Genomic DNA, 26,811 nt, shown 5'->3' on the forward strand with positions numbered 1-26,811 from the left:
ACCATGATTGACTGTTGCTAACGCCTCTAGCCCTCGGAGGACCAGGTCTCTGGTTTCCAAAATGGCTGCTCTGAAAAGTCCACTCTAGGTATGCTTGGAGGACCCATGTATGCTGCATTTTTCCTCAGAGCTTGCTGCTTCAAGGAGAAGGGTGTCATAGGACAGTGGAGGCCCTAGCAGGTAGCTGCAAAGGCCCAATACACCCACTGATGGATATACCACTGGCTACCATCTGGGTCTTTCGTTTTAATAGCTGCTTTCAAATAAGCCACACAAGCTCCAGGAGTTCAGCCATTTGGCTCCTCAGTTCCTTCAGAGAGATGCCATCTGTTCCTGGGGTCTGATCCAAAGCACACAGATGTCAGTGGAACAGGCCCTCAGTCACTGACTGCAATTTAATTTCTCAGGTAGTTCCATCATCTGTCTTGTTTTTTTGCCCCTATCTTTGACAGTCATTCCTTGACTAAACCAGAATATGTATTTGCACCCTCCTCCTCTGGGGTGAAAACCAAGGCAAAGAAACAAATCTCAATCATGGTCTTTTTCAGGGCAGGAACCATCTCTCAATGTGTGTACATCACCTAGTACAATGGGATCCTTATCTCAGATGGGGTCTCTAGGTGCTATCAAAATACTAAAACAACAATAATAATAAACACCTCTTTCTTCACTGATTGCTCCCTTGACATGCAGGAGTTACAAAAGGTTCATGGACTCACCTACAGGCTTTCAGCAGTTTGTGCTTTAAGAACGTCTTACTGCTTCCATTCCTACATTTGGCTAGATGTTCCTCAAATTTCCCTTGGCTATTATTTACCTTTAAGAAGCAAAGCTACCAACAGTCTGTGATTCAACTGTGAAGGAACAGCCCCACCTGGAGGCAAGAAGCAAGAACACATGTGAGACGCAGCCTTTCTGTTACCATGAGGGTATAGAGCAGGGGTAGGCAACCTATGGCATGTGTGCCAAAGGCAGCACGCGAGCTGATTTTCAGTGGCACTCACACTGCTCAGGTCCTGGCCACCGGTCTGGGGGGCTCTGCATTTTAATTTAATTTTAAATGAAGCTTCTTAAAACATTTTTAAAACCTTATTTACTTTACATACAACCATAGTTTAGTTATATATTATAGACTTATAGAAAGAGACCTTCTAAAAATGTTAAAATGTATTACTGGCATGCGAAACCTTAAATTAGAGTGAATAAATGAAGACTCAGCACACCCATTCTGAAAGGTTCCCGACCCCTGGTATAGAGAAAGAGAGAGACACAAATCACAACGGAGCCGGCAGATAATCAACGAATCAGACAGTTTCAGCTGGCTGAATGATCCAGTGTGAGTGACATGTTCACAACCTGCTACTACATTCCTACTGCTGGAATAGATGTCCAGTGACTATTTCAGACATGAAGGTGCAGGACCAGGAAGTCAAGCACAGATTAAATGAGGTGCCATTTACTGCCTCTCACCTTCCTCCTCTCCTCCCAGGAAGTGACAACGGAACAGACCTTTTCTCTGAACAAAACACCTTAAAGTGCATAACAATGTTCAGCTAAACCCACAACCTGATCGGCTTGATATCTCTAGCACTTGAGAGTTTAAGACCAAAGTAACAATCACATAATGGGCAGGTCCATTGATGGGACTGAAAGCAGGGGAGGAGTATCTTATTATAGGATTTATTTTAGCATCTGTTACATTTTCAGTGTAAAGTTCTAATGTTTCCCACGTTGGCAGGTGGTTCACTAGACTGTAGCACTCACACCCACACAGAGTTCCCAAACCACCAGCTGGCTGATATACATAGGAGCTGGCCATGCGACAGCACTCACTGATGATGAAGAAGAGACATAATGGGGAGCACATAATATGGCAACTGGCTGGCTTAGGATATTGGAGATGGGACATGATGCTTTTTGCCCTGTCACTGGTTACACGCCAGTTCACCATCTAAGGGCAGTTTGGTCTCATGGGAAATTAATTTGAGGTTCGCAGATCAGTTCACTACAAACAGGGTTCTTTTTGTAATGTTCTCACATGACCACATCAACTCTCTTCTCATCATCTGACATGGACCACAGAGACTCAGCTCATCTCACACCATAGAGAGGGTACCTTCAGTTCATAGAGGAGACACACCGTCAGGGGATATCTGTGGGAGGACCTTATGCTCATGAAGCTGCAAAGGGAGGTGTATCATGTATTCCCTAACAGAGCTGTTCTGGAGCAGCACCATGGAGAGCTCCTTGCACCATCCCTTAGCAGGTGCAGGCAAAGCTTCAGTCCTTAAACTTCAAACTGTTGTATACAGAATCTCAAGAAATTATCATAGACATGGGCTCCTTCTCCAGCCTGAACCATCTGCAAGTCTTAAGCCATCTTTACACACACTTCCCTCTTCTTTCCAGAGACAGGAGGCTCCAGATATCTGGCCACTACACCAAATGCCAATGTCCTCTTTATAAATACCCCCCTCATTCAAGAGATAAACACTACAGCTTCCAGAAATAGCCTCCCAAGAGCAAGAGCTCTGTATTTCATATAGCGACAGCAGAAGGTGGAAGCTTCCAACTAATTGCCCAGGTCCAATAACCAGCAGCTTGACTGAGGAGATCTTCCCAATTCTGCTCTCAAAGGTAATTAACCTCTTTGAATAATTTTTCCCTGACAAAGCAATTCTGAAGCCAACAAAGTTAATTCATGGACAGACTAAATATGTCCAGAGACTTTCTAAGTGCAGATTCCTTCCCTTCTCATCTCCCACTGCCTCCCTATTAACATATGATGACATCCATGTCTTCAGCATCTACATGTTACACTAAACTGATGCATCATGGGATCTTTGTCCTATTCAAGCCTGGCAGCTGTGGTGGGTTCCCGTTGGGGTGCCACTTGGAACTGGGGTACCACTGAGCCCTCTGACCCACCAGCCTGGGCTCCCTTTCACACTGTGCTGCTGTGACAAGCTGCAAAGCCCTCCAAGCTTGCACTTTCACCAGCATTCACACAGGTAGGAACACACTCAACTGCGGTTACGTGTAGGCTCTCTAACCACCAGCCTCCCGGTCTGGGATCCCAGAGAAGTACCATCCTGCCCTGGCCAAATCTGGTCAGTATATGGGTTTAATACCCAGTCTGCCTCCCCCTCAATGTGAAAAGGACATGCACACTTGTGATAACCAAGCTGAGATTTTCCCCAAACACCTTAGTTAAACGCGCGCTGGCTTGGATTAAAACATAAAATAAGTTTATTAACTACAAAAAGATAGATTTTAAGTTATTAAAGTGATTGCAAACAGATCAAAGCAGATTACCTAGAAAATAAACAAAAAACACAAACTGATCTTAACATACGAGATAGGTAAGATATGAATTAGCAAACTCTCACTCTGAGTGATAAGCAGGCTGGCAGATTCTTAAGACATAAGCTGCCTTTGCTTTGCACAAGCTGCCTTTGCTTTGCAGTTTCCCAGGTTTTCATACATAGGCTACAAATCCCTTTAGCCTGGGACCATCACTTCCCCCAGTTCAGTCTTTGTTCCTCGGGTGTTTCCAGATGTGTAGTTGTAGGGAGAGTGAGGTACCATCATGATGTCATTTCCCCCTTTTATATCTTCTTCCCACTTGCTGGAAAGCTCTTTTGTTGTGACCTGGGTCAAACAGTTCCCATTGTGCAGTGCTATCTCTGAGAGGTTTCTATTGTACACAGTTTCTGGGGTAACCCTTGTGCTTGTGTGCATTTCCTTAGTAAGCCATTAACATTGTTTGGCCTTTTTACTGTTGTACCTGAAAGGCTGCTTGTGGGTGTTTTCAACCTCACAACAGGTTCCAGTAACACATACACAGTCAAATTTTATAACTTCACATACAATAATAGTACATACACGTCAATGAGATATTAATGTCCAGCAGATCAAGACTTACAGAATGACACCTCCTCAAGGCACACTTTGTACAAAACATATCATAATTACATGACAGTGGTGAATAAGGAGGTGCCAGGGTGTCACATTGAGCATGCAGCATTTCTGTACCAATAGGCAAGATGGCACACACCTAATTGCTACTACCACTACACTTTGATGCCAGCCCTGAAACAAACTTTGTGCTTTGTGACACCTTCGGATCTGAAGGTGGGACCTGCAAAAAGACAACAACATCCATTTATGAAGTGTCAACAATGGCACCCAGATGCTATTGCGATGAGCATGTTCAAAATGCCCCGGGGTAGGTAAAAGAGAGATTAGAGAGCTAGAGACATTACGGAGAGTCTGTGTTTTCCCAGAAAGAGAGGGAACCTGAAGAAATGTCACAATCCAGAGAAGAAAGGAAGACATCAAGTAAGAAATCTCCAACCTGACAAAGGTGGCTGAGCTGACATCCCTCACCTCCCCTGTGATCTGAATTACACATGAGGGGATGAGCAGGCAACGCCCACTTTAGCATGTATCCCACCAACAACAAGTTAAGCCAACTAACAGGAATGATCAAGACCATATCATAAACCTGTGAAAGTACTGATCTCCTGGGGTGCTCCTGACACTGGACACACATATACATCCTACTAAGTATCCAGTGTCTCCAGAGCTAAATATGGCCAGAGACGATCACAAAATCACTGGATCAGCACTTACTGGCATTATCAGCAACTGAAGGGAAGTGCTAGGAGTGCCATGAGATTCCTCCCTGCAGACTGAAGTTTAGGATTACCGTGCTTGCCAAGCCACCAACATTGTTTGGAAAGGTTGTTCTGGCAGGTGTGAAACTTACATGGCTGACGCCAGTTTCACTCCTGATACTGACAGCTATAAGTATCAGCACAAGGAGTGGCAAGGACAGGGCTCTTATCTCACTTGGTTGCTGGGAAAGGGCACAGGGTACTAGCAGAGAAGTAGCTCCCCACACCTCCTGGCTGGAGCGAGGGAGAGGCAAAGAGAAGTGAGAGCATCAAGGTGAGGTTAACAGATCTCAGAGAGACATGGCTACATCCCAGCTCATACTGTTGTCTCATAGGAAGTTGTAAATACTCCCTCAATTTGCTGATCATAAAGAGGTGCTGAGAACTGCCTAGCTGAGAACATTAGCATCAAAATTGGCCCATGAGGGACAGAAAAAGAGAGTGAGATTGAAGAGGTTTCCTTGGAGCTAAGTGAGAACCTGGCTATGAGTCCCCAGGGAACCTGTTTCTTTCTTAATCTGCTTTGTATTTAATTGTTTCCTAATGACTATGTCCCTGTTTGGCCCCAACAGGCTCAGGAACTGGTGCTGCCACTGAGGTTTCCTACCTCTCAACTGAAACAGTGGGTTATTCAGGGTCTTCTCTTTAGCTGCTTAATAGAAATTATTATTACACAGCGAGCATGTGTTCTTTATATTCCAGTAGCACTCACAATGTGCTGCATACGGTCTACATTCACAAGCAGACACAGTCCCTGCCCCATGGAGTTGGCAGGCTAAGCGAATGAGCAGCATACAAAGGGCAGAAGACATTGGAGGAAACAGCCAGTCAGAATATATACACAACATTTTAAAATAAATGCCAGCTATCCCCAAGTTACTCTCTATTGGGCCATTGTCAGCTGGCTAGTTTCTTGTAGCTTTGTTAGCTGATGTGGGCCTTGATGAGGGATGGGAGGCAGAAGGTGGTAATGGCCGTTTGGATCAGTCCAGGCCTGGATGATGAAACACAAAAATAGTCACGGGAGCAGCACAGAAACAGGGGATTGAGGCTGATATTACTGCTGGAGTAAAAGGTGGGGGTGGGGAGGCTGACAAAATAGGAGATGTTGGTGCCAGATTGAGAGCCCTGAAGACTGAAGGCCTCTGTTTATCCACGGAACAGGTGCAGCATGGGCAACCACGGGGCTGGTGTCCCTCAAACACATACTGCCACCTGCCAGCGCACCATGCCCCTGACCTGGAGGGACTCACCCTCAGACTGAGAGGGCAATGCAGTCTCTCTTGGCCACTGCTGATGGTCAACAAGGGGCCAATTAGTGCTAGGTCTGATGGTGGATTTTCTGATGACTCATCCATGAGGCACCAGACAGAGACCCAACGAACAGTCCACAGAGACCACTGAATAGCTGTCAGGTAGTAAAGGCTTTCAGTTACTACCCACCTGGGGCTGGACTGGGACCAGTGCCCTAAAACCAAAGGGTTCTGTATGCAATTCCCCAGCCCCACTGCAGGGTCATTGTCTTCTGCATATCTGACACTTTGCTAGCCCAGTCATCCCAAGAGCGTTGCTAGAAGGCCACATTCCTAGTTATTTGTCAGCTAAAACGCTCCTCTCCACAATACTCCCCCAACAGCAAGACAAGCCAGGATAATACACTCACAGAAGGAATTTCACCTGCTCATGCTATGCCTGAATTTGCTTCACAGCCTCCATATCCCTGGCTTTCCCCTCTCAGAAGCCTAAGACTTGAAGAAAATGCAGGCCATGGTGCTAAGTCCTCTTGCATCGCACTGACTCGCTCTGCCAAGGCACAAGTGCTGACTCAGCTGCTCTTGGCTGCCAAGCGGGGAGAGCACAGCACAGCTCCAATGAACAGGGGCCCTTTTCTGATGTCCAGAGCACAAATCGGCAAACCATCAGAAGCAGCATGACAGAGGTTAATGAGGCCATGGAGAAACACGGCAAAAGGTCAGAGTTCTGCAAGGCCTGCTGGAAACAGCTGTCAAACTACAAGCAGTCTGCAGCACCGGCGACTCCACCACCTCAGCTTCTCTCACAGCAGCTACAACTCAGCCCTTCTGCAGACCCAGGGTTCAAAAATACAATCTTTTAAAAACACTTCTAATGCTGGGGAAGATGCCAGATTGACAAGCCTGGAATCTGGAGGCTTCTGAGCCAACAGCTACAACTTAGGCAGCGGCAGAGCAAGCTTCCTCCCATCACACTGCTCATAGGCCTGATCAACTCTAGGGGAGTTCAGTCTCCCACTCAGTCCTGGGCCACTACTCTAAAGTTGCCAGTTTGGGGGTCAGTTGATTATGACGGCAGGTCGTGTGCTGTGCACGCCTGTCCACTAGGAACTGGACTGAGAACCCACCACGTCTATTCACATAGACTAATGGACAGCTGTCAGAAGGTTGTGATTTTCACTCACTACCAACTAGTGCTGGATTGGATCCAGCATCCAAGAGAGAAAGCCATAGTCCTCAGGGCTACTGGAGAGTTATGGAGATGGCAGAGACACAGGAAGACGGAGAGAGAAAGCTCCAAACTCCCAAGTTTGTCAGTCTGGCATCTACCACCAGTTTCTTCAGTGACACCCGCCTGTGATTAGAAGAGCTACAAACGCTATTTCTTTTGTCAAGGGGAAGGTGAGAGCAACCCCAGGCAGGCTGCTCTGCAAGACACTTCTAAGCACTTTGAATTAGTTAAAGCCAAGAATATGTTACTAAATACTAAGAAGGGTTGTGTGGTGCACTGGTGGTGGCAGTAGGGGGGTGGGTGGCCCAATCCACTAGTTCTTCACCTCAGGACACCGGAGTCTAACTCCTAGGCGTGTTAGGTGAAAAAACAAAACAGGCTTGGTAGTCCTATTGCAAAATTACTGCCTAATTTGGCATAGAACAGCACAATCCATATTCTTTATTCTGAAGAGGCCCCAGGACTAGTACAGCAGAGGGGCTGCAGGGCAGGGACAGGACTGAAACACAAGGATCTGTGGGTCAGGATTGAAGGGCCCTGGCAGTGCAGGTGGGAAGGGCCTAGATCTGAAAAACAAGAGGGCAAGTTTGAAAGGCCTTGGCAGAGCAGTTGTAATTTATAATCTTTGTTCCTGTCACTACAGATGCTATTTTTATTCATATTAATTAGTTACATCAGAACACAGTGACAGAAAGCCTGGCAGTGAAGAGTCCCTTAGATTGCCCAATTACTTCTCAATTTCTTCAGGGATGCTCTGCAGCCCTGACTGATCCCAGAGGATTCACCACTCATCCACCATATCTGCCCCATTTCAATTCACTCAAACCTTATGTTACAGCCCCCACCAACTAACTGGCCAAGCAGGACAGAGACAAGACTCTCTTGCTGTTGCTAAGCAACACAAGGCCACCTGCCTTCCCACTCCCCCAGCAGCGCAGTGCACTACATCAGTAGCACTCCACTTCAGTCTAAGCAGCAAGGAGCCTGTAGTGGGAATCAAACCTGCTTTCATCCCACTGGCTGATTGACTAAGGCAGTAGCTCGGTGGATTGCATTGCCTTTAGTAGAGCTCTGTTTGCTTGCCAAGCCTCTGGGGGACAGAGCCCTGTGCTGTGGTCACATTACCTGTGATTTGAGGTAAGCATACTCCTGTGATCCATACGGGACACTCCGGAGAGAAGTGAGGTAGTCATAGGTGATAACAGCTGTCTGAAAACCAAGCCAGAAACAGTATAAAGACTCTGCAATAATCTCTGATCAAGCCAACTAAGTTTTTATTAAAGGGACTCCTTCTATTTAGCTTTAGGCTCTACATTTAAGTTTAGTTTAAAACAAAAGGGTCACAAGGAACAAAAAGTAATACAAATAAAAACAGTCACATCAATGAAAATCAGTGGTTTACACTTATGGAAAACTTCCCTGCAGGGCAGGAAATTCAGTAACATGGAGCTATTAAAAATAAGTAATACTCTGTACTTCTAGAGCACCTTCTATTCCAGACCATCAAAGCACTTTACAGGTATTAATTAATTAATTAAATATCCCAACCCCCCTGGGAGACAGGTCAGGATAATGTCCATTGTCCAGATGGGGAAAATCAAAAGGACAGGTAGGGAAGTGACTTTGCCAGTGTCACACAGTGAGACAAATGCAGAGCTGGGGGACAGAACTGAAAGAAGCCTTGATACTCAATCACATGCCTTATCCACAAACCAGGTCCCGCATATATGATGAGCAGGATGTGAAACTAACTAGAAACAGCCTGAGGCCTGCATATGAACAAGAGTCTTTCCCTTTCCCTCCTATCCAAACCCTGAAAGCAAATCCAGGACTGGCAATGCCAGAACAGCTGCCATGGTGTTAAATTGTGATGTTTAAGCTATTACTTGAGGGATGGTACAGGAGATATGTCAGACTAACACCCATACGCACCACAACTACTCCTGTGGTTTGGTAACCGATCAGCATTACAGACACCTTCACTGGTTACAAATCACACAATTCAGTTAGCATCCATGTAGCAGCTTTTCTACCATTGTACTCACACCTACTACACAGCCCATCTGTATTCATATCAGTGAGTGCTGGGAAAACCTGGGCAGCTAGCCCTTCCTCCTGGCCTCAGCTGGTGAGAGCGAGGCCAAAAGATATGCATGCAGAGCAGCGTAAGGGGCAGTGCTTTTTGGGATGTTCAGTGCACAGAGAGAACCGGACAACCTGGTTACAAAGATATAATATGGGGATCCAACTACACCTCTACTTCGATATAACGCTGTCCTTGAGATCCAAAAGAATCTTACCGCGTTATAGGTGAAACCGTGTTACATTGAACTTGCTTTGATCCACCAGAGTGTGCAGCCCCGCCCCGCCCCACCTCGGAGCACTGCTTTCCCGCCTTATATCCAAATTCATGTTATATCAGGTGGCATTATATCAAGGTAGCGCTGTACATGCAAAAGAACAATGTTAGACCTGGTTAAGGAAGACAACCATGTAGCCAAGCTACTGGCAAGGGTGAAACACTCTTAGCTACTCTACTTATTAACCCTGTTAACCATGTGAGTGGGTGGACACAAGCCATGTTTGGAGTTGACCAGGCAACTGGTTATAAACTAGGTTAAAAGTTGTAGACAAGGCAATGTAGACAAGGTAACCCTTTTCAAGTGCCTATGTGACAGATGGGCCTAAGTCCAAGAGAGACTTAGGCACTGAGGAGTGTAAGTTTCATTAAAACCAATGGGGAGTTAGACTCTGAAGATCCTAGATCACGTTTGGAAATGAGACTTAGGTGCTTTTGAAAATTTTATCCTAGGCCTAAAGTTTCTCTCTCTCTCTACAGTCAGGAACAGAGATAGAAATATTCAGAGCAATTTCACAAAGTTTTAACAGCACTGAGCATGGGTCACTTGCTGTTATGAACCAGTTAATAGCAGATTATCTGTAACTGGACATTTTTTAATCATGATTTGAGGACTTCAGTAACTCAGCCAGAGGTTGTATGTCCATTACAGAAGTGGGTACATGAGGTTCTGTGGCCTGTGATGTGCAGATCAGACTAGATGATCACCACGTTCCCTTCTGGTCTTAAAGTCTATGAGTCTAATTGTTGCATTTGTGATAAGAATTCCCATCTGGATTTCAATCCCCACCACCAACTCGGGGTTCAGTCCCTTTGTAATGACAGGAGCCATTTGCAAAATATAGATCTGGAATCAAATTCCCAAACATCTCAAAACGTACAGGGCATTTGATTCTGTGGTGGACTGAATGCCCAGCACCAGTGTAAAACTTGAAGGGCCACTTTACACAAAGCACAGCTAACGTCCACAAGCCCAGCTCTCTGGAGACAAAGGAGACGATGGCACTTCTGCGTTAGAAAGAGAGTCACTAGAAATGAGCAATGGGCAAACTGTGGAAGATTCAGACAAGCCTCTGTCCAAAGCATTTACCAACATCAAAAAATAGCTTTGGAACAGGGGGACCTTTGGATCAGCTTTGGGTGAAGGTTTGGGTTGGTTCGTATGTTATCTCTTGTCCATGATGGTAATTATCACTTCCAACTTGAAAAGAACCAGCTAACAGATTGCCCTGCATTACAGAGGAAGAGGAAATTTAATTAAGCAGTTACTAATTACATCATAATCTTGAACAACAAATTAGTATTACGATGATTCTGATAGGCAACTCTGACATTCCTAAATCCCCAAACTGTCTGAGATGCACTTCAGCTAAGACATAGGATGTTAACTTGATGCTTTCTGAAAAGGCAGAGCCAGTGTTAGACCCTGGAAGGGGCAGAGGGCAAACAAAGCAGCTCCGTCAGATTTCTAATGCTATCCAGAATGCAGAGGTTTTCTTTGACTTGTTGCTCTCCAGGCCCCAAAGAGCACTTCACTTTCATCTAAGACTAGTTCTTTGCGCTCCATGCTCCAGAGGAACTGATCTTCATAGATATAAGACGACCTATGAGATCATCCAGTCCCTCTTGATGGCAATGCAGCATTGGTGCCCATAGTGCATTTCCCAGCCTTTTGTCAAGTCTAGTTTTAACATTCTCAGAGGATGAAGCTTCCACTTTGAGTCATCCAGCTGCTGGCTTCCCACTCCCCTCAAGTTATCACCTGATCTCCCCTTCTCCTGGGGGAGTCCCCACTCAGCGTCCTTGCCTCTCTGGGTTTTCTCTCTGCTAGGCTCTCAAAGACTGACCAAGCATGAGCAAAATTCGATTCCCCAAACCTGAACTCAGGCAAGAGTTTTCCCCCAAGCCACATAAGAAAGGAAGTTTAACAAGGACAGATGAATACACATGGACAAATTAAGAACTGATGCAAACCTTCTAGCAAAACTCAAACTCGCCAAAAGTTTGAGAATATAGTGGCAGGTCAGATTTGTTGTCTTCCCTCTCCACATCTTTGTTTCATGTTTACAGCTGTTGCTGCTGAATTTGGCCTGCACACGCCCTGAAGACAGTGCCACTAGCTGCAGCCTGATTTTGCCCCAAGAGGTTGAGTTAAGCATCCAGACTTTTGGGTACTTCTCTGAATATAACTTTTGAACATTTTGACTAACATGACTGAAGTCCTTCTCCCCCCTCTCAAATCACAAACAATTATGGGAGCCTACTGACCTGGTAAATAGGGGTCTGCCCAGGCTGGATTAAGGGACAGGCATTATAGGTCCACGTCGAGGTCCCCAGCTCCCAGAGGCACATGTTTGCAATAGAATCTAAGCCCTCATTTTAAAGAAGTCTCCATCCCTCTTTTCGGGGAGAAACACTTGAAAACAAAGGAGTTAACACCTTCTGACCCTGATAAAGAGCAGATCGCTAGGGCTGAGAAGGCAGAGGTCATTAGTGCGGCAGCATGGGAGAAGCTCACACTGGAGCAACCTGACATATGTGGCCTTACGTATGTTAGAAGAAATAAACCATTTAAAAAAGTATTCCCCATCTTTTCTTTTTTTTTTCTCTCTCTTTTTTTTTTTTTTAAAAGAGCACTCCAGTACTCACAGGGGCTAGAGACCACAAGATTTTTTTGTGGGATATTGTTTGCGGCTGCTGCTGTAAAACCCTGTAATATATGGCAGCAATATAGTCTAGTAGCAGACTGAGCCTGAGAGCAATGGACTGCTGAATTCTAACAGCTCTGCCACTGACACCCTCTGTGGCCACGGGCAAGTCACTTCACCTCTCTATACCTCAGTTTCCCCTGGGGTATACAGCTGGTCAGTGGTGTTTGTACAGTGAACATAAGAAAGGCCATATTGGGTCAGACCAATAGCCCATCTAACCCAGTATCCTGTCTTCCCACAGTGGCCAATAACAGGTGATTTGAAGGGAATGAACAAAACAGGCAATCATGGAGTGATCCACTCCCAGCTTCCAGCAATCAGAGGCTACAGACACCCAGCACATGGGGTTGCATGCCAGAGCATCTTAACTAATAGCCATCGATAGACCTAGCCTTCATTAACTTATCTAATTCTTTTTTTAACTCAGCTATACTTTCGACCTTCACAACATCCCCTAGCAACAAGTTCCACGAGTTGACTGTGCACTGTGTAAGGAAGAACTTCCTTTTGTTTGTTTTAAATTTGCTGCCTATTGATTTCATTGAGTGCCCCCTAGTTCTTGTGTTATGTGAAGGAGTAACAACATTCACTTTCTTATTCACTTTCTCCACACCGTTCATGATTTTTTAGACCTCTGTCATATCCCCCCTTAGCCATCTCTTTTCCAAGCTGAAAAGTCCCAGTCTTTTAAATCTCTCTTAACAAAGAAGCTGTTCCGTACCCTTAATCATTTTGTTGCCCTTCTCTATACCTTTTCCATTTCTAAGATACCTCTTTAGAGATGAGGTGGCCAAAACTGCATGCAGTATTCAAGGTGTGGGCATACCATGGATTTATATAGTGGCATTATGATATTTTCTGTCTTGTTATCTAACCTTTTCCCAATGGTTCCTAATATCCTGTTAGTTTTTTTGACTGGTGCTGCACAATGAGCAGATGTTTTCAGAGAATGACTCCAAGATCACTTTCTTGAATAGTAACAGCTAATTTAGACCCCATCATTTTGTATGTGTAGCTGGGATTATGTTTTCCAATGCACATTACTCAGCATTTATCAACACTGAATTTCATCTGCCATTTTCTTGCCCAGTCATCCAATTTTGTGAGATCCCAACTCTTCACAGTCTGCTTTGGACTTAATTATCATGGTTAATTTTGTATCATCTGCAGATTTTGCAACCTCCCTTTTTTTCAAGTCATTTATGACTAAGTTGAACAACACTGATGCTAGTACATATCCCTGGGAGACACAACATTTACCTCTCTACATTCTGAAAACTTATCATTTATTTCTACCCTTTGTTTCCTATCTTTTAATCAGTTACTGATCCACGAGAAGACCTTCCCTCTTATCCCATGACTGCTTACTTTGCTTAAGAGCCTCTGGAGACGGACCTTGTCAAAGGCTTTCTAAACTCCAAGTATTCTGTATCCACAGGATCACCCTTGTACACACATTGTTTCCCTTTATAAAAATCATGTTGACTCTTCACTAACAAACCATGTTCATCTATACGTCTGCTAACTATAGTAAAGAACAGAATTTCAACCAATTTGCCTGGTACTGAAGTTAGGCTTACCAGCCTGTAATTGACAGGTCACCTCTGGAGCCTTTTTTAAAAAATTAGCATCACATTAGCTATCCTCCACTCACCTGGTACAGAACCTGATTTAAGTGCTAGGTTACATACCACCTTTAGTAGTTCTGCAATTTCATATCTGAGTTCATTCAGAACTCTTGGTGAATACCATCTGGCCCTGGTGACTTATTACTGTTTAATGGATCAGTTTGTTGCAAAGCCCCCTCTACTGACTCCTTAGTCTGGGACACTGAAATGATAAAGTGCCAAGTACTATACTTTGCATTATTTTTAATAAGGTGGTGGCAGTTGATGTTTCTGCCATAAACTTTCAAAACAAACACCCTCTCAGGTCCCAGACATTCCTCACATTACTTTCTGCTCTGGCCTACACATCTTTCCAGCCTGCGTGTGTAAAAGGTAATGGATTCTGAGATCAGCTACAGAAACTGCTCCTTGCCGTCCTGCACTCAGGAGGCGCTCCTTGTAATTCTCACTAATGAAGCATTTAAAAAGTGCAAAAGATGCAGGCTGACAGCTGCTTAGCACCAGGGGCTTGTAAGTGATGGAGCTCCTGGCCTGAAGCGACAAACCTATGGCACAACAGAGGTGCAGAGCAGACTGATCTCCTACACAGTTTCTGCTCTACCTTGTTTCTGGCTGCCAATGCATTCTCCAGAGAAGGCTCTCATGGAGAGGGTTACAACCTGTCTAGCTGTCAGCTGCCATGCTCATGTTTTTGGATGCTGTGATCAACATCTGTGGTGAAATGAAGATAACACTCATCCAGGACTAGTGGAGCTCTTTGGCATTTATTTTAGAAACAGTGTGTGTGCTGCCCCTACGTGCATCTCCTGCCTCACCTCTCCCACTTTACCCTTTCCCTGACAATAATCCCCCCAAAACACATCCAGACACCTTCCCCTACCCAAATTCCTCCCACTAAGGACCCCAAGACAAAGTTTACAGGCAGGGTCCCAACATAGTATTCATTCAGCAACATGGTCCTTTCAGTGAGCTGTTACTGTAGATTGGCAGAGGCCCTGCGGGTTTTTCGCCTTCCTCTGCAGATGGGGCACGGGTCACTTGCTGGAGGATTCTCTGCACCTTGAAGTCTTTAAACCACAAGCTGAGGACTTCAATAGCTCAGACATAGGTCAGGAGTTTGTTACAGGAGTGGGTGGGTGAGATTCTGTGGCCTGCATTGTTCAGGAGGTCAGACCAGAAGATCATAATGGTCCCTTCTGACCTTAAAGTCTGTGAGTCTATGAGAAAGAGGAGCCACCATCAAGGATGCAGTAAGCAGCTTCAAAGCAAAATGACTGGAAAAAGCAGTGGGATGATGCCCAGGACTGAGTTCTGGATAAGAAGTGGATGAAGGGGATGTGGGGTAAAGAGACATAGCAAAGTGGCTGTAGGCCCCACAGGGCTCTCCAGATAGATTCCTCAATAAGCTATACTTTCACTCATTGTCACAGTCTCTTTCTGTCTCTCTTCCTCTTCACTGTAAATTACCCTCCAGCCCTTCTACATGTTTAACCTTTTTACCCCACACAAATAACAAAACATAGAAAAACCCAAATTCCTGAAGCTCAGAGCCAACTGTGCACTTGAAACATATCAATACAGTAAACTCAGCGCCAGGACTGAGTTCCAGTTCCCTCTTGAGGATCCTTCTAACCCAGCCAGTAAATCTCTCACCCTACCCTCACACAACCTGCCAGGGTGAAACTTACTGTGGCAACGGCTCTGCCCACCCGAACAGCTCCAAAATCATTGGGATCCAGGTACTTGCTGCTGTACAGGTAGAAACCAGAGCTGGCTGCTGCCAGAGAGACAAGTTTCAAGGCCCTTCTGGCCATGCTGGCGACCACTGCAGAGATACAAAACAGGAACCATCACCACTTGAGTGGAAGAAGGGAGTACATGAGGATCAATTCAGGCCAGACTTGGCCATAAATCCAAAGTCATCCAAGTGCTTCCTTCCAGAACTTATTTTTCAGGTTGTATCAGCTGTCAAGTGAGCATGTGAAGGTTTGTTAGAGCAGAAGACTCTATTAGAACAGGCCTCATCGTTTCTACCTCTTGCTATAAGAGGAGAGTGTGGTCTAACGCTTAGAGCAGGGGCCATGGGAAACAAGTCTTCCAAGCTTTAATCCCCGCTCTGCCACTGATTCAACTCTAATGCTTCTCTGTACCTTAGTTTCATAGTGATCAGTAAGCAGGTGCACAAGGAGCTCTGTTCCAAGCTCGTTAGTATACTACAATAGTTGTCTAGTGCCTAGAGGCCACAAATCAAAGATCAGGGCTCCACTGTGCTAGACACTGTACATACACATAACAAAAAGATCATCCCTAGCCCTAAAGGGTTTACAATCTAAGTATAAAACAAGAGACAACGGAAGCATAAAACAAACAGCAGGCGCACAAGGTAACAGTGAGTCAGTTATGATTAGTGTAATAAGCAGTAGTCACAGCACAACAGCTGCCTAACCATTATCATGAGTTTTGTAGGCTTTAGTAGGTTTTAAAGGGGGATTTAAAGGAGGATAGTTACAGATTTTTACAGGGAGCTCCTCCCATGGGTAGGAAGCACAAAAGTGCCTGTGGGAAAATGTTCCAAATGGATAGGCAAGGCTGTCATTATTGATTGAGTGGAGGGGTGGGGGTCAATGTCTCAGTAGATGGTAGGATAGAGACATGCCATGAAGTGCCTTAAAAAGTCAAAACAAGTAGTTTGTACTTCATGCCGTGGAAAGGGGAGCCAGGGGAAGGAGGCAAAGAAGCGGGTGACCTGGTCAAAGCGACAAGCCAGGAAGGTACCTGCCTTCTCATTATCATGGGAGAAGAGGCAAAAAATGAATAATCATTTATGATCCTGCCTGAGGCAGTATGGTCCAATAGCTAGAATATGAGGCTGGTAGTCATGATACCAGAGTCCTCGTCCTGGTTTTGCCTTTAGCTCAACGTATGATCTTGGGCAAACCTCTAAACTTCTCACTCTCGGTTTCCTTATAAAATAGGGAAAACAATAATATACCTGTTCCCCTACTTTAAAGGGTTGAATTAACTATTTATGTTTGTAAAGTGCTTTGAACGTGTATTGTATAAGCGCTATTATTATTGATTGAGACATTTCAGGGTTGGGCAGTTCTGTTTTAGTGCTAGGCTCTAACTAGATTTCCCCCCTCCCCAAAGCATGTCATGATGTGTCAGAAACTCTTTAACATTCTCTCTTCTCTCTAACATCGTCCTTCCCTGCTTTATTAAATGGCACTTTTGATTATTCAAACCTGGAAAGTGTTTACAAATCCACTTCACTTTTTTCCCCCTCATTCCATTGATGTAGTTCTTCTTTTTAAATTTCATTTATCTTTGGCAATGGAATTAGGAGGGTCAGTTTCATTTTCCATTTCTAATCAATTTCACTCCAGTTAAGAAAGCCTAAGGCTGCTGGTTTAGATACTCAGCAATTAAATGAAAAAAATTATCCACATTTCTTTTTTACTTCTGTCACAGATCACAGACCCTTGCACCTAGTTACAACCGCTTGTGAGTGCACTCTTCCTAATGGCAGGTCTTGGGGCTCTACTTCACTCAAAGGGGAGTCCTATGACTCTATCACTCTTAGACTGGATCCCAGACTTCAGCATCCCTGTTTCACAGAGGAGCTCCTTCAGAAGAGTCAGTTTGACTCAGTTCCCGCAGGAATCAGGAACTTGGAAACTTTGGCCTGGATCCACAAAGCAATCTAGGAGTCGCAATGTTGAACATCACACAGTCTAACTTTCAGGTACCTAGAAAAAAGTCACAGAACAACCCTGCAATCCACAAAGGCATGTAGGCTTCCTATATAATGAATGGGAAGAGTTAGATGCCTTAGGGTACATCTATACTACCCGTCAGATCAGCAGGTAGTAATCAATCTATCGGAGATCGACGCCCGTTCTCCACCTAGGCAGGAGGAACAGCAGCGTCAACGGGGGAGCCGCAGCAGTCAACTCACTGCCGTGAGGACAGCCATGTAAGTCTAACTAAGACACTTCGACTTCAGCTACACGAATAGACCACCCTTAGAATTAAATTGATAAAAGCAAGCATGCTAGGCAGGGAACCATCTGAATTAGCCAACGGGAGATGCTGACAATGGAGGTGTGTGCTAAGCCCTGTCCCTGTCCCTCTCCCTCTCACACAGTTAGGCACCTATCTCTGATCCATGAACCTGGAGACAGGTGGCTTAGCCACCTAAATAGTTTCTTGAGGGATGAGTTAGGCACCTTCCTTGCTCCACACAGAACAGCCAGAGGAGATGGCAGGGGAAGAAAGAGAGAAAAGGAGGCGGGGAATCAAATCCCAGCTGAGTGCTTGGTAAATTGTTCCATTGGTTAATTACTCTCACTGTTCAAGATTTATGCCCTGTCTCCAAACTGAATTTTCCTAGTTTCAATTTCCAGCCATTGGATCATGTGACATCTTTCTCGGCTCATTATTAAATATTTCTTCCCCATGCAGGAACTTACAGACTGTAATCAAGGTGTCCCCTTAATCTTCTCTTTGTTCCACTAAACAGACTGAGCTCCTTGAGTCATTCACTACAAGGCAACACAGGCCATAGAACTTCCCCCAAATAATTATCAGAGCATTTTAGAAAGCATCCAGTCTTGATTTAAAAATTGCCAGTGACGGAGAATCTAGCATGATCCTTGGTAAATTGCTCCAATGGTTAATTACCCTCACTGTCAAAAATGTGCATCTTATTTCTGGTCTGAATTTGTCTAGATTCAGCTTTCAGCCATTGGATCCAGTTATTCCTTTCTCTGCTAGATTGAAGAGCCAATTACTAAATATTTGCTCCCCATGTAGGTACTTACAGCCTGTAATCAAGTCATCCCCTTAACCTTCTCTTTGTTAAGCTAAATAGATTGAGCTCTTTGAGCCTATCCCTGTAAAGCAGGTTTTCTAATCCTTTCGTCATCCTGGTGGTTCATCTCTGAACCATCACCAGTTTATCAACAGTCTTCTTCAATTGTGGACACCAGAACTGGACACATCCAGCAGCAGCCACGCCTCACATAGAGAGGTAAAATAACTCTGCACTCCTACTCAAGCTTCCCCTGTTTATGCATGCACGGACTGCATCAGCCCTTTTGGCCACAGCATAGCACTGGGACCTCATGTTCAGCTGATTATCCACCATCACACCCAAATCTTTTTCAGAGTCACTGTTTCTCAGGATGAAGTCCCCCATCCTGTATGTATGGCCTACATTCTTCATTCCCAGATGCGTGTATCTATATATATATATATATATAGATAGATATATAGATATATATACACACATACACACACACACACACACACATACATTTAGCTATATTAAAATGCATATTGTTTGTTTGCAATCAGCATACCAAGCAATCCAAATCACTCTGTATTAGTGACTTGTCCTCACCAAACACCTGTATGCAATTGTGGTCACCAGGCACAAACAATGGAGCACATATCTAAGTATCCCCTTTGTCCTTTCGCTGGGGGCTGAAGGACATTCACCAGGGCAATGCGCTGGCTATCAAATTTAGATATAAATTTGTAGTTGTTGCTACCTACCCAAGCCATACAAAAGAAGACAACCACCTGTCCTCTTCATTATTTACCACTCCCTCAATTTTTGCATCATCTGCAAACTTTACCAATGATGATTTCATGCTTTCTTCCAGGTAAAAATGTTAAATAGTACAAGGCCAAGAACAGATCTCTGCAGGATCACCCACTCAATGATGGTTCCCCATTTACAATTAGATTTTGAGACATATCAGCTAGCCCAGAGGTTCTCAGACTGGGGGTCGGGATCCCGCAAGGGGCCAGGAGTTATTACATGGGGGGTTGTGAGCTGTCAGCCTCCACCTCAAACCTCACTTTGCCTCCAGCATTTATAATGGTGTTAAAATATATGAAAAAGTGTTTTTAATGTATAAGGGGGGGGTCACACTCAGAGGTTTGCTGTGTGAAAGGGGTCACCAGTACAAAAGTCTGAGAACCCCTGAGCTAGCCGGTTTTTAATCCATTTAATGTGTGTCACGTTAATTTTACATTGTTCTAGTTTTTTAACCAAAATGCTGCATGGCACCATATCAAACAACTTATGGAAGTCTTAAGTGTTGATGTAATATACTATGACATGCATCCGACGAAGTGGGTATTCACCCACGAAAGCTCATGCTCCAATACGTCTGTTAGTCTATAAGGTGCCACATGACTCTTTGCTGCTTTTACAGATCCAGACTAACACGGCTACCCCTCTGATACTATACTATTACCTTTATCAACCAAATTTATAACACCCTCAAAAAAAAAATATCAAGTTAGTTTAACAGGATCTATTTTCCATAAATGCATGTTGCTTGGCATTCATTACACTATCCTCCTTTAATTCTGTATTAATCAAATTCCATAGCGGCCACTTCATTATCTTGCCCAGGACCTCGACCAAGGGCCAGATTTTGCATGGGACCAGATCTGATAGGCTACCTTTAAGCATGCCTCCTAGATCAAGCCCCGCACATGAGTTAGGCATTCATCCGCCTATCTTCCCCCAATTTGTGGACCATTCTGGGGCTTAGGCAGGAGACAGGCATCAGGCTGCCTAGAGGGAGGCAGCAGTGTACATGCTCAGAGGCAGCAACTTAGGTGCCTGGGGAACTTTCACTTTGAAAACTTAGGTGCCAACACCTACAGCATTTCGCAGGAGTTTTTGTGGATTGCAGTGGAGCCTAAACTGGGATTTAAATATCTAAATCTGGGGTGTAGGTTCCTAAATCCCTTTGTATATCAGGGTCTTTGTAAATAGCAGGAAACAATTCATCCTTTTCAATATAAAGCATTATCGGTCAACAGAAATGTGTCAAAACAATAAAGGCCTACACGGCATGAATCTTACTTAACCTTTATTCCAGGGGTCAGCAACCTCTGGCATGCAGCTCGCCAGTTTGTTTACCTGGCAGGCCAGGCCAGTTTGTTTACCTGCCACGTTCGCAGGTTCGGCCAATCGTGGCTCCCACTGGCTGCAGTTCGCCGTTCCAGGCCAATGGGGGCTGCAGGAAGCAGCGCAGGCCGAGGGATGTGCTGGCCATCCTTCCCACAGTCCCCATTGGCCTGGAAAAGCAAACCGCAGCCAGTGGGAGCCGCGATCAGCCAAACCTGTGGATACAGCAGGTAAACAAACTGGCCCAGCCCACCAGGGTGCTTACCCTGGTGAGCCGCATGCCAGAGGTTGCCGACCCCTGCTTTATTCCTTCTTTGCAAGTTTTAGGTAACTGCAACCATTCTCTCAGCATCTCCTTGTCAAAGCCTATCCCCCCTTCCTCTCCACACAGGTGTCTCTAAGAGTTTAATGTGACTTTGATCATAGGTTCAGGCCAGGTCAAAATAAACTTGCAAGCCTGGTTGGAGCCAAGCAGGTAGGCATTTCTCAATTAATGATTCCCCCAGGGTTCCCTTAAGGACCCTTGGTATTCTCTCTAGAAGCATCTTATCTCTGTCATAGTTTCATCACCTGTTTGCTTCTCCCTAACAATCTCTTTTGATTTAACTTATTGCAGTCAAGCAGAATAATATCAAACAGGTAAACTGAGACACACGCATTTTTCATAGAAATATTACAGAAATGCCCCATGCTCTCCACAACTTCCAAAATATTTTATGAAATAGTTTTAATTAATAACATTTCTAGTCCTATTTTGGGGTAAATTTGAGGCCTAAATTACTTGGTAGTGTCTCCCTTTAACAAAGAAAAACACACTTCTGTCTTTTTTGGTTGTTTTCTTCCCTTCTTTATTATTAAGACCATTTGTCTGAAGACAGGATGTAGGTCCATCTGTTCCCACATCTTATTCTCACTTGAAGCCATATTCTGCAGTTTGTGACATCACTGCTATTTCCATACCACTAACTGGAATGTCACAAGCAGAGGATGGCAACTTTAGGTGGGAAATAAACAGCAGGAGCAGCTGAGCTCTTAAACAACAAAGATCCTGTTTTCAAGCGAATATCTCTTAGTAGTAAGAGGGGGGGCTAAAATAACTCCAATATAAGATATAGAAATAGAATTGGCAGAATCAATTGTATATCAAGGTTTTCCATAAGGTGTCAGTGAGTTTTTACCATGTAAATGAGCTATTCCAAAATCCCTAGGGGTATCTTAAAGACACCGTCAGCTGTGACATATGCCTCTCAATGTAACTGCATTTTATTATTAAGAACTTTGCTAATGAATCACCTGCTGCTCTTCCTCTGTAGACATGAACTGGCTTCTTTGACTTTCACTTGACTTAGTCCATGATGCAGCTTAAGTACTATGTGTGTCACTTACAACCAGACTGACCCGAGCTCCCATATTCAATCATTTGACTTGTGTACTATAGATCCTGCATTGTATGTGTGGAATAACTGTGAGCCTGCTTGCAATAATAAATAAATAATAATTATAATAAAATATTTAGCATCTTCACATTTTGTTTTGTGTTCGTTTTCTTTTCATTGAATTTCATACTAGTGAAAGTTGCTGGATTGACTTGGAGACTAACAGCCTCCAATTAGTCAACTCACAGATACTGCACAGGCAGCAAAGGCATGTTTATTCACCAAAGTGTCTGAGCCTTGCCCTGGAGAGACATCACTGCTGCACATGAAGAGGGAATTAAGTCTCTGACCACTGCAATTCTTGGTCTCTCATCTGAGATGGGCAACAATGACACTGCTGAGTTTTGTTTTGTGGAAACCCCTCAGAATTAGACAGACACCCATCATCCCATGACACCTGTATAACTTTTCATATGGGCCATTGAACAACCACCAGATGACAAAAAGTCACTACATACCTCAACAAGATGCAGACTGGGGACCTACTGCTTATTCACACCATTTCAATGTTTGTAATAATATGAGCGAAAGGACTAAATGTTAAACTTATATATGGTTTAAGTTGTTTATTTGTGACTGGACTTTCAAGAGGTTCTGAGCACCTGCAGCTGCCTATTAAGCCATTGGGCCTTGAGGTGCTGATCACTTCTGAAAATCCAGCCACTGATTTTTAATCTCAATTAAATTCTATGGGAGGGTGAAGCTTTTCGATAAACAACATACAGAAATGAAAGCCAGAAGCTGGCACTTTATGAGGAACCCTAGATCTTCCAGCCACAATCACAGCTCCAGCAGTTACCCTACCAGTGAAAAAGAAAAATTCCAGAGAATTATAAACTTCTCCAGCGCCCTACACTACCAGGGAAGGAGAACTCAGGCAACCCGGCAGGAATTAGAATGGTAAGTGCCGTGACTACCAGCCTGCTGCAGGGGTCAGGGTCTCTGTGCCACCTTTGCTTCTCGTCTGGCTTTTAGCAGGACGGCCAAAGACGAGATTTTTTCCAGCGAGTGACACGGTGGGCGTCCCAGTGAAACACACGAGAAGAGGCCCTGAGACCGACCCTACACCAAGGGTGCCTGCTTCCAAACGAGTGCCAGGGCGGGCAGGGCTGGCGCTATCATTTAGGCAGCCTAGGCAATTGCCTAGGGCGCCAGGATTATTAGGGGGGCGGCATTTTGCCCGGGGAGGGGGGCAGGCCGCTCCAGTTGACCTGAGCCACGGACCAAAGGACCCTTCGCAGGAATGACTGCGGGATCAGCGCGGGGGCCGGCGAAATGGCCGTGCGCCTAGGGCGCGACAAACCCTAGCGCCGGTCCTGAGGGCGGGGGCGAACACTGATCGAGGGGCGGGGGGAGAGCAGGAGTTGGTAGACGTGGGGACCTTTCCTAATGCGGTGGGGCTGGGGGCGGAGAGAAGGCGGCCGCTCAGGGGGCGCTGCTCGGGGAAGTTGGCCATGCCGAGAGGGGCACGCGGAGTGTGAGTGGCGGACAGAAGCGGAGATGACCGGGAGAATGAGGCTGTACGGGGGGGCAGGCGGCTGGGCCAGGAGCACTGGGGAGATGGAGGCAGAAGCTGGGCCGGGGGACTGAGAAGCGAGGGCTGAAGTCAGGGCCGGACCCGCGCCGCCCGGCGACTGTGTTAGCCCCAGTCCCGCACCTCCGAACCGGCCGGCTCCCGATTAGTTACACAACGCTCTAAATTCCACGAGGCGCAGCCCCTCCCCTCCCTTCTCCGGGTGACAGGGGGCCTCCCCACCACTCTCTCCAGGGACCACCCTCCCCGCAGCAGCTCCACGTACTTACCGGCTTCCCGGCACCTCGATGCTTTTACCCGGAGAAAACACAGACCTCCTCCCAGCATATGGTACGGTCTCGCCCCCGCACGGCATGCTGGAACTTGTAGTCCTGTGGGTCACAACCCCGTAGGCCCAGGAGAGGAGGGCTCTAGAGAACTACAGGCGCTGGGCACTGGGCGAGTTCACTGAAGGGATGGGGGGGGTCGTCACGTGGGCACTGTGGCTGAGCGACGCCGTTTCGAGCAGCTGCCTCATCAGCCTGGATTCTGTATGGCCCAGATCCTGAATGTGTTCAGGAGCACTAAACTATGAGCAGTGGATATTTATGGGCAGGAGCAGGATATTCCATCCTCTGGATTTGCTGCCAGTTTATATCAAACAAAGCAATAAGACAGCTGCCCAATCAGTCTTTCCCAATCAAGTGTCCAGTGAAATACAGGTACCTGGAGTTGAAGTTTTGTTGCCTTAAACAACATCATGGACTTTCTGATGTTTTGGTAGATTTATTAAATCATTCAAAGTCCTGAAGCAAGTAAACAGCATGAAAATATAACAGAAGCTACTGGAATAACCAGGGGACAGAGACCTTGAGAATACCATAGATCAGGGATCAGCAACCTTTGGCACTCTGTCTGAGACGGTTTGTTTACCTGCTGCGTACGCAGATTCGACAGATCGCAGCTCCCACTGGCCACAGATCACTGTTCTAGGCCAATGGGAGCTGTGGGTAGCAGCAGCCAGCACATCCCTCGGCCCACTCATGTCAAAGGTTGCTGATCTCTGCCATAGATGGGAATAATCCTCAGTCTCAGTGCTAGTATTTATCTGCAATGTACATGGGCACCATTTACTTCTTGGGGAATTCTGCACCAAAAAAATTATATATCCATGTACAATATTTAAAAATTCTGCATATTTTATCTGTCAAAATAGCACAATATAATTATGCTGGTTTCAGTTATTTTGGTAATTTATTTTAAATTGCTTGTCAGCAAGTATGTCTGTAACAACACAAAAAAAAGAATCAGGAAATGTTTTGGGGGGGTTGTTTTTGTTTTTTTGTTTTGTTTACATGGATTCCTTACTAGGCATATTAATACAGAACTTTGAGTACCAGTAATTCATTTAAACTACAATATAGAAACATATTTCCCCAACCCCTGAGAAGCAGTCCAAAGGCTTAGGGGAGTCAGTGATTACGGAGGAGCTGAGGGAGGGGGAAGGAGCCTAGGAATGAACCTAGAGGGTTGCTGAGTGTGCGTGGGAGAAGTATGGAAGAGGGTTTGAGGGGGGATTGTTAGGGAGTTGGGAAGCCTCCCTCATGCAGACCCTGTCTGACACCTAGCTTCTCCCATTCAGTCAGGCACATCTACCCCTGTCCCCATGTGGTCCTGCAACCCCATTCCCATTCAGCCCCGGCTCAATGCTGTCACTCCATTAGCTCCTGAGACTGTGCCCCCACAAGCCCTTCTGAACCTTACTCTGTGACACCCCTCCCCAACAGCCCTGTGTGCTCTGCTCTGTCCATCCCATGCCTCCTCACATGGCCCCACTCTGAAGAACAGTCTCATCCCCTTCCCTCTCCACCAGCTGATTGCCCTCTCTTCTGATGCCATATCAGCCCCTTGTGGACGAAAGGTGTAATTTCAGTGCCTCTCCACCAGAACCTATATTCTGCAGACAGAAAAAATATGTGGGGGATATGAATTCTGCGTATGTGCAGTGGCACGGAATTCCATCGGGGAAAACTGTGCTCATCAGTAACAATGAAACTGTTAACAAGAAGGGAAAGATTATCAGGAGTGAGGGGGAAAGCTTTCTCCGCAGCTGGCCTTCAACTAGCAATTTCCTTATTGTGAGAAATAAGAATGATGACAAATCTTAACATATTCAAGAGTAAATGTAAAACTAAGCTCTTCACCAAAGCCTTCCCAGAATAATGATGATGATGATGATGATAAACAGCAAAACAACAAAGCCTAAATACATGCTTGGGAACAGAGTACCAAAGAAGAGAATGTTAAAATCTTGATGAGCTAGCGTAATTACTGTGATGCATTCAGATGCTGTAGTATAAATACCTAGATAGATAACCACCCACTGAAACATTTAATAGATATCATTCTCCAATGAAATATTTTTTAATTGGAAACCAGTGACAATCAATTCCATTTTCCAACCAGTGTCCCTGTAATGAAGATAAGATGAACTTCAATAACAGCTGTGTAATCTGTAGTGGGAAATAAAAGTATTCAGGATGAAGTTGAGGAGACAGCATTTAGAACTGATCCTACCAAAAACAAAGGTGACAAATCAACGATAGCTAAGCAAGGATGTAAAAAAGCAAAATGAGACAAAAGAGGCCTTAATAATACAGTCTACATCTCTCAGGGATATTATTTCAGGCTGTGTGCAGATTCAGGCAAACATCAGTGCATTAGCTGTATTCTGTTCATATTTTCAAGGTTTCTTTTGCAGCTAAAAGAAGTAGAAACTTTTTCTTACATGAAATCTTAGATTCTGAAGCACAAAGTCTCAGCCTCCCGAAAAACCATACTGAAGCAAACTAGCCAATTCAACTCCTGTACCCAAGTAAGATTCCCACTGGCCATTTTCTTTCCTAGATATATTAGTCTCAGGATGAATGTCATTTTCTCTAAGCTTCTGTGAGCAACTGTCAAGCAGGTGGCTCAGAAAACCTTCCTCTTGGGATCCCTGGTGGACAACAGACAATATACTGTTCATTTTCCTTGATGTTCAAAATATTATCAAGATTATCTTGGA

General features: G+C 45.1%; 1 protein-coding gene across 2 annotated transcripts in view; it reads right to left on the reverse strand.

Moving 5' to 3' along the window:
* ADCK1 (aarF domain containing kinase 1) overlaps nucleotides 1-24,132 on the reverse strand; it is a 131,912-nt gene extending 107,780 nt beyond the window's left edge. The window contains exons 1-3 of one of the 2 annotated variants that reach the window (XM_030559020.1): nucleotides 24,035-24,132; nucleotides 15,550-15,686; nucleotides 8,289-8,372 (exon numbers count right to left, since the gene is read on the reverse strand). In XM_030559020.1, coding sequence (XP_030414880.1) covers nucleotides 8,289-8,372; nucleotides 15,550-15,686; nucleotides 24,035-24,092 — 279 coding nt within the window. In that variant the 5' untranslated portion in view covers nucleotides 24,093-24,132. The remainder of the gene's footprint in view (nucleotides 1-8,288; nucleotides 8,373-15,549; nucleotides 15,687-24,034) is intronic. The other variant, XM_030559019.1, reaches the window with a different exon arrangement.
* Nucleotides 24,133-26,811: the final 2,679 nt, after the last annotated feature.

This window comes from Gopherus evgoodei, chromosome 4, assembly GCF_007399415.2.
Source record: "Gopherus evgoodei ecotype Sinaloan lineage chromosome 4, rGopEvg1_v1.p, whole genome shotgun sequence".
Lineage (NCBI taxonomy): Eukaryota > Metazoa > Chordata > Testudines > Testudinidae > Gopherus > Gopherus evgoodei.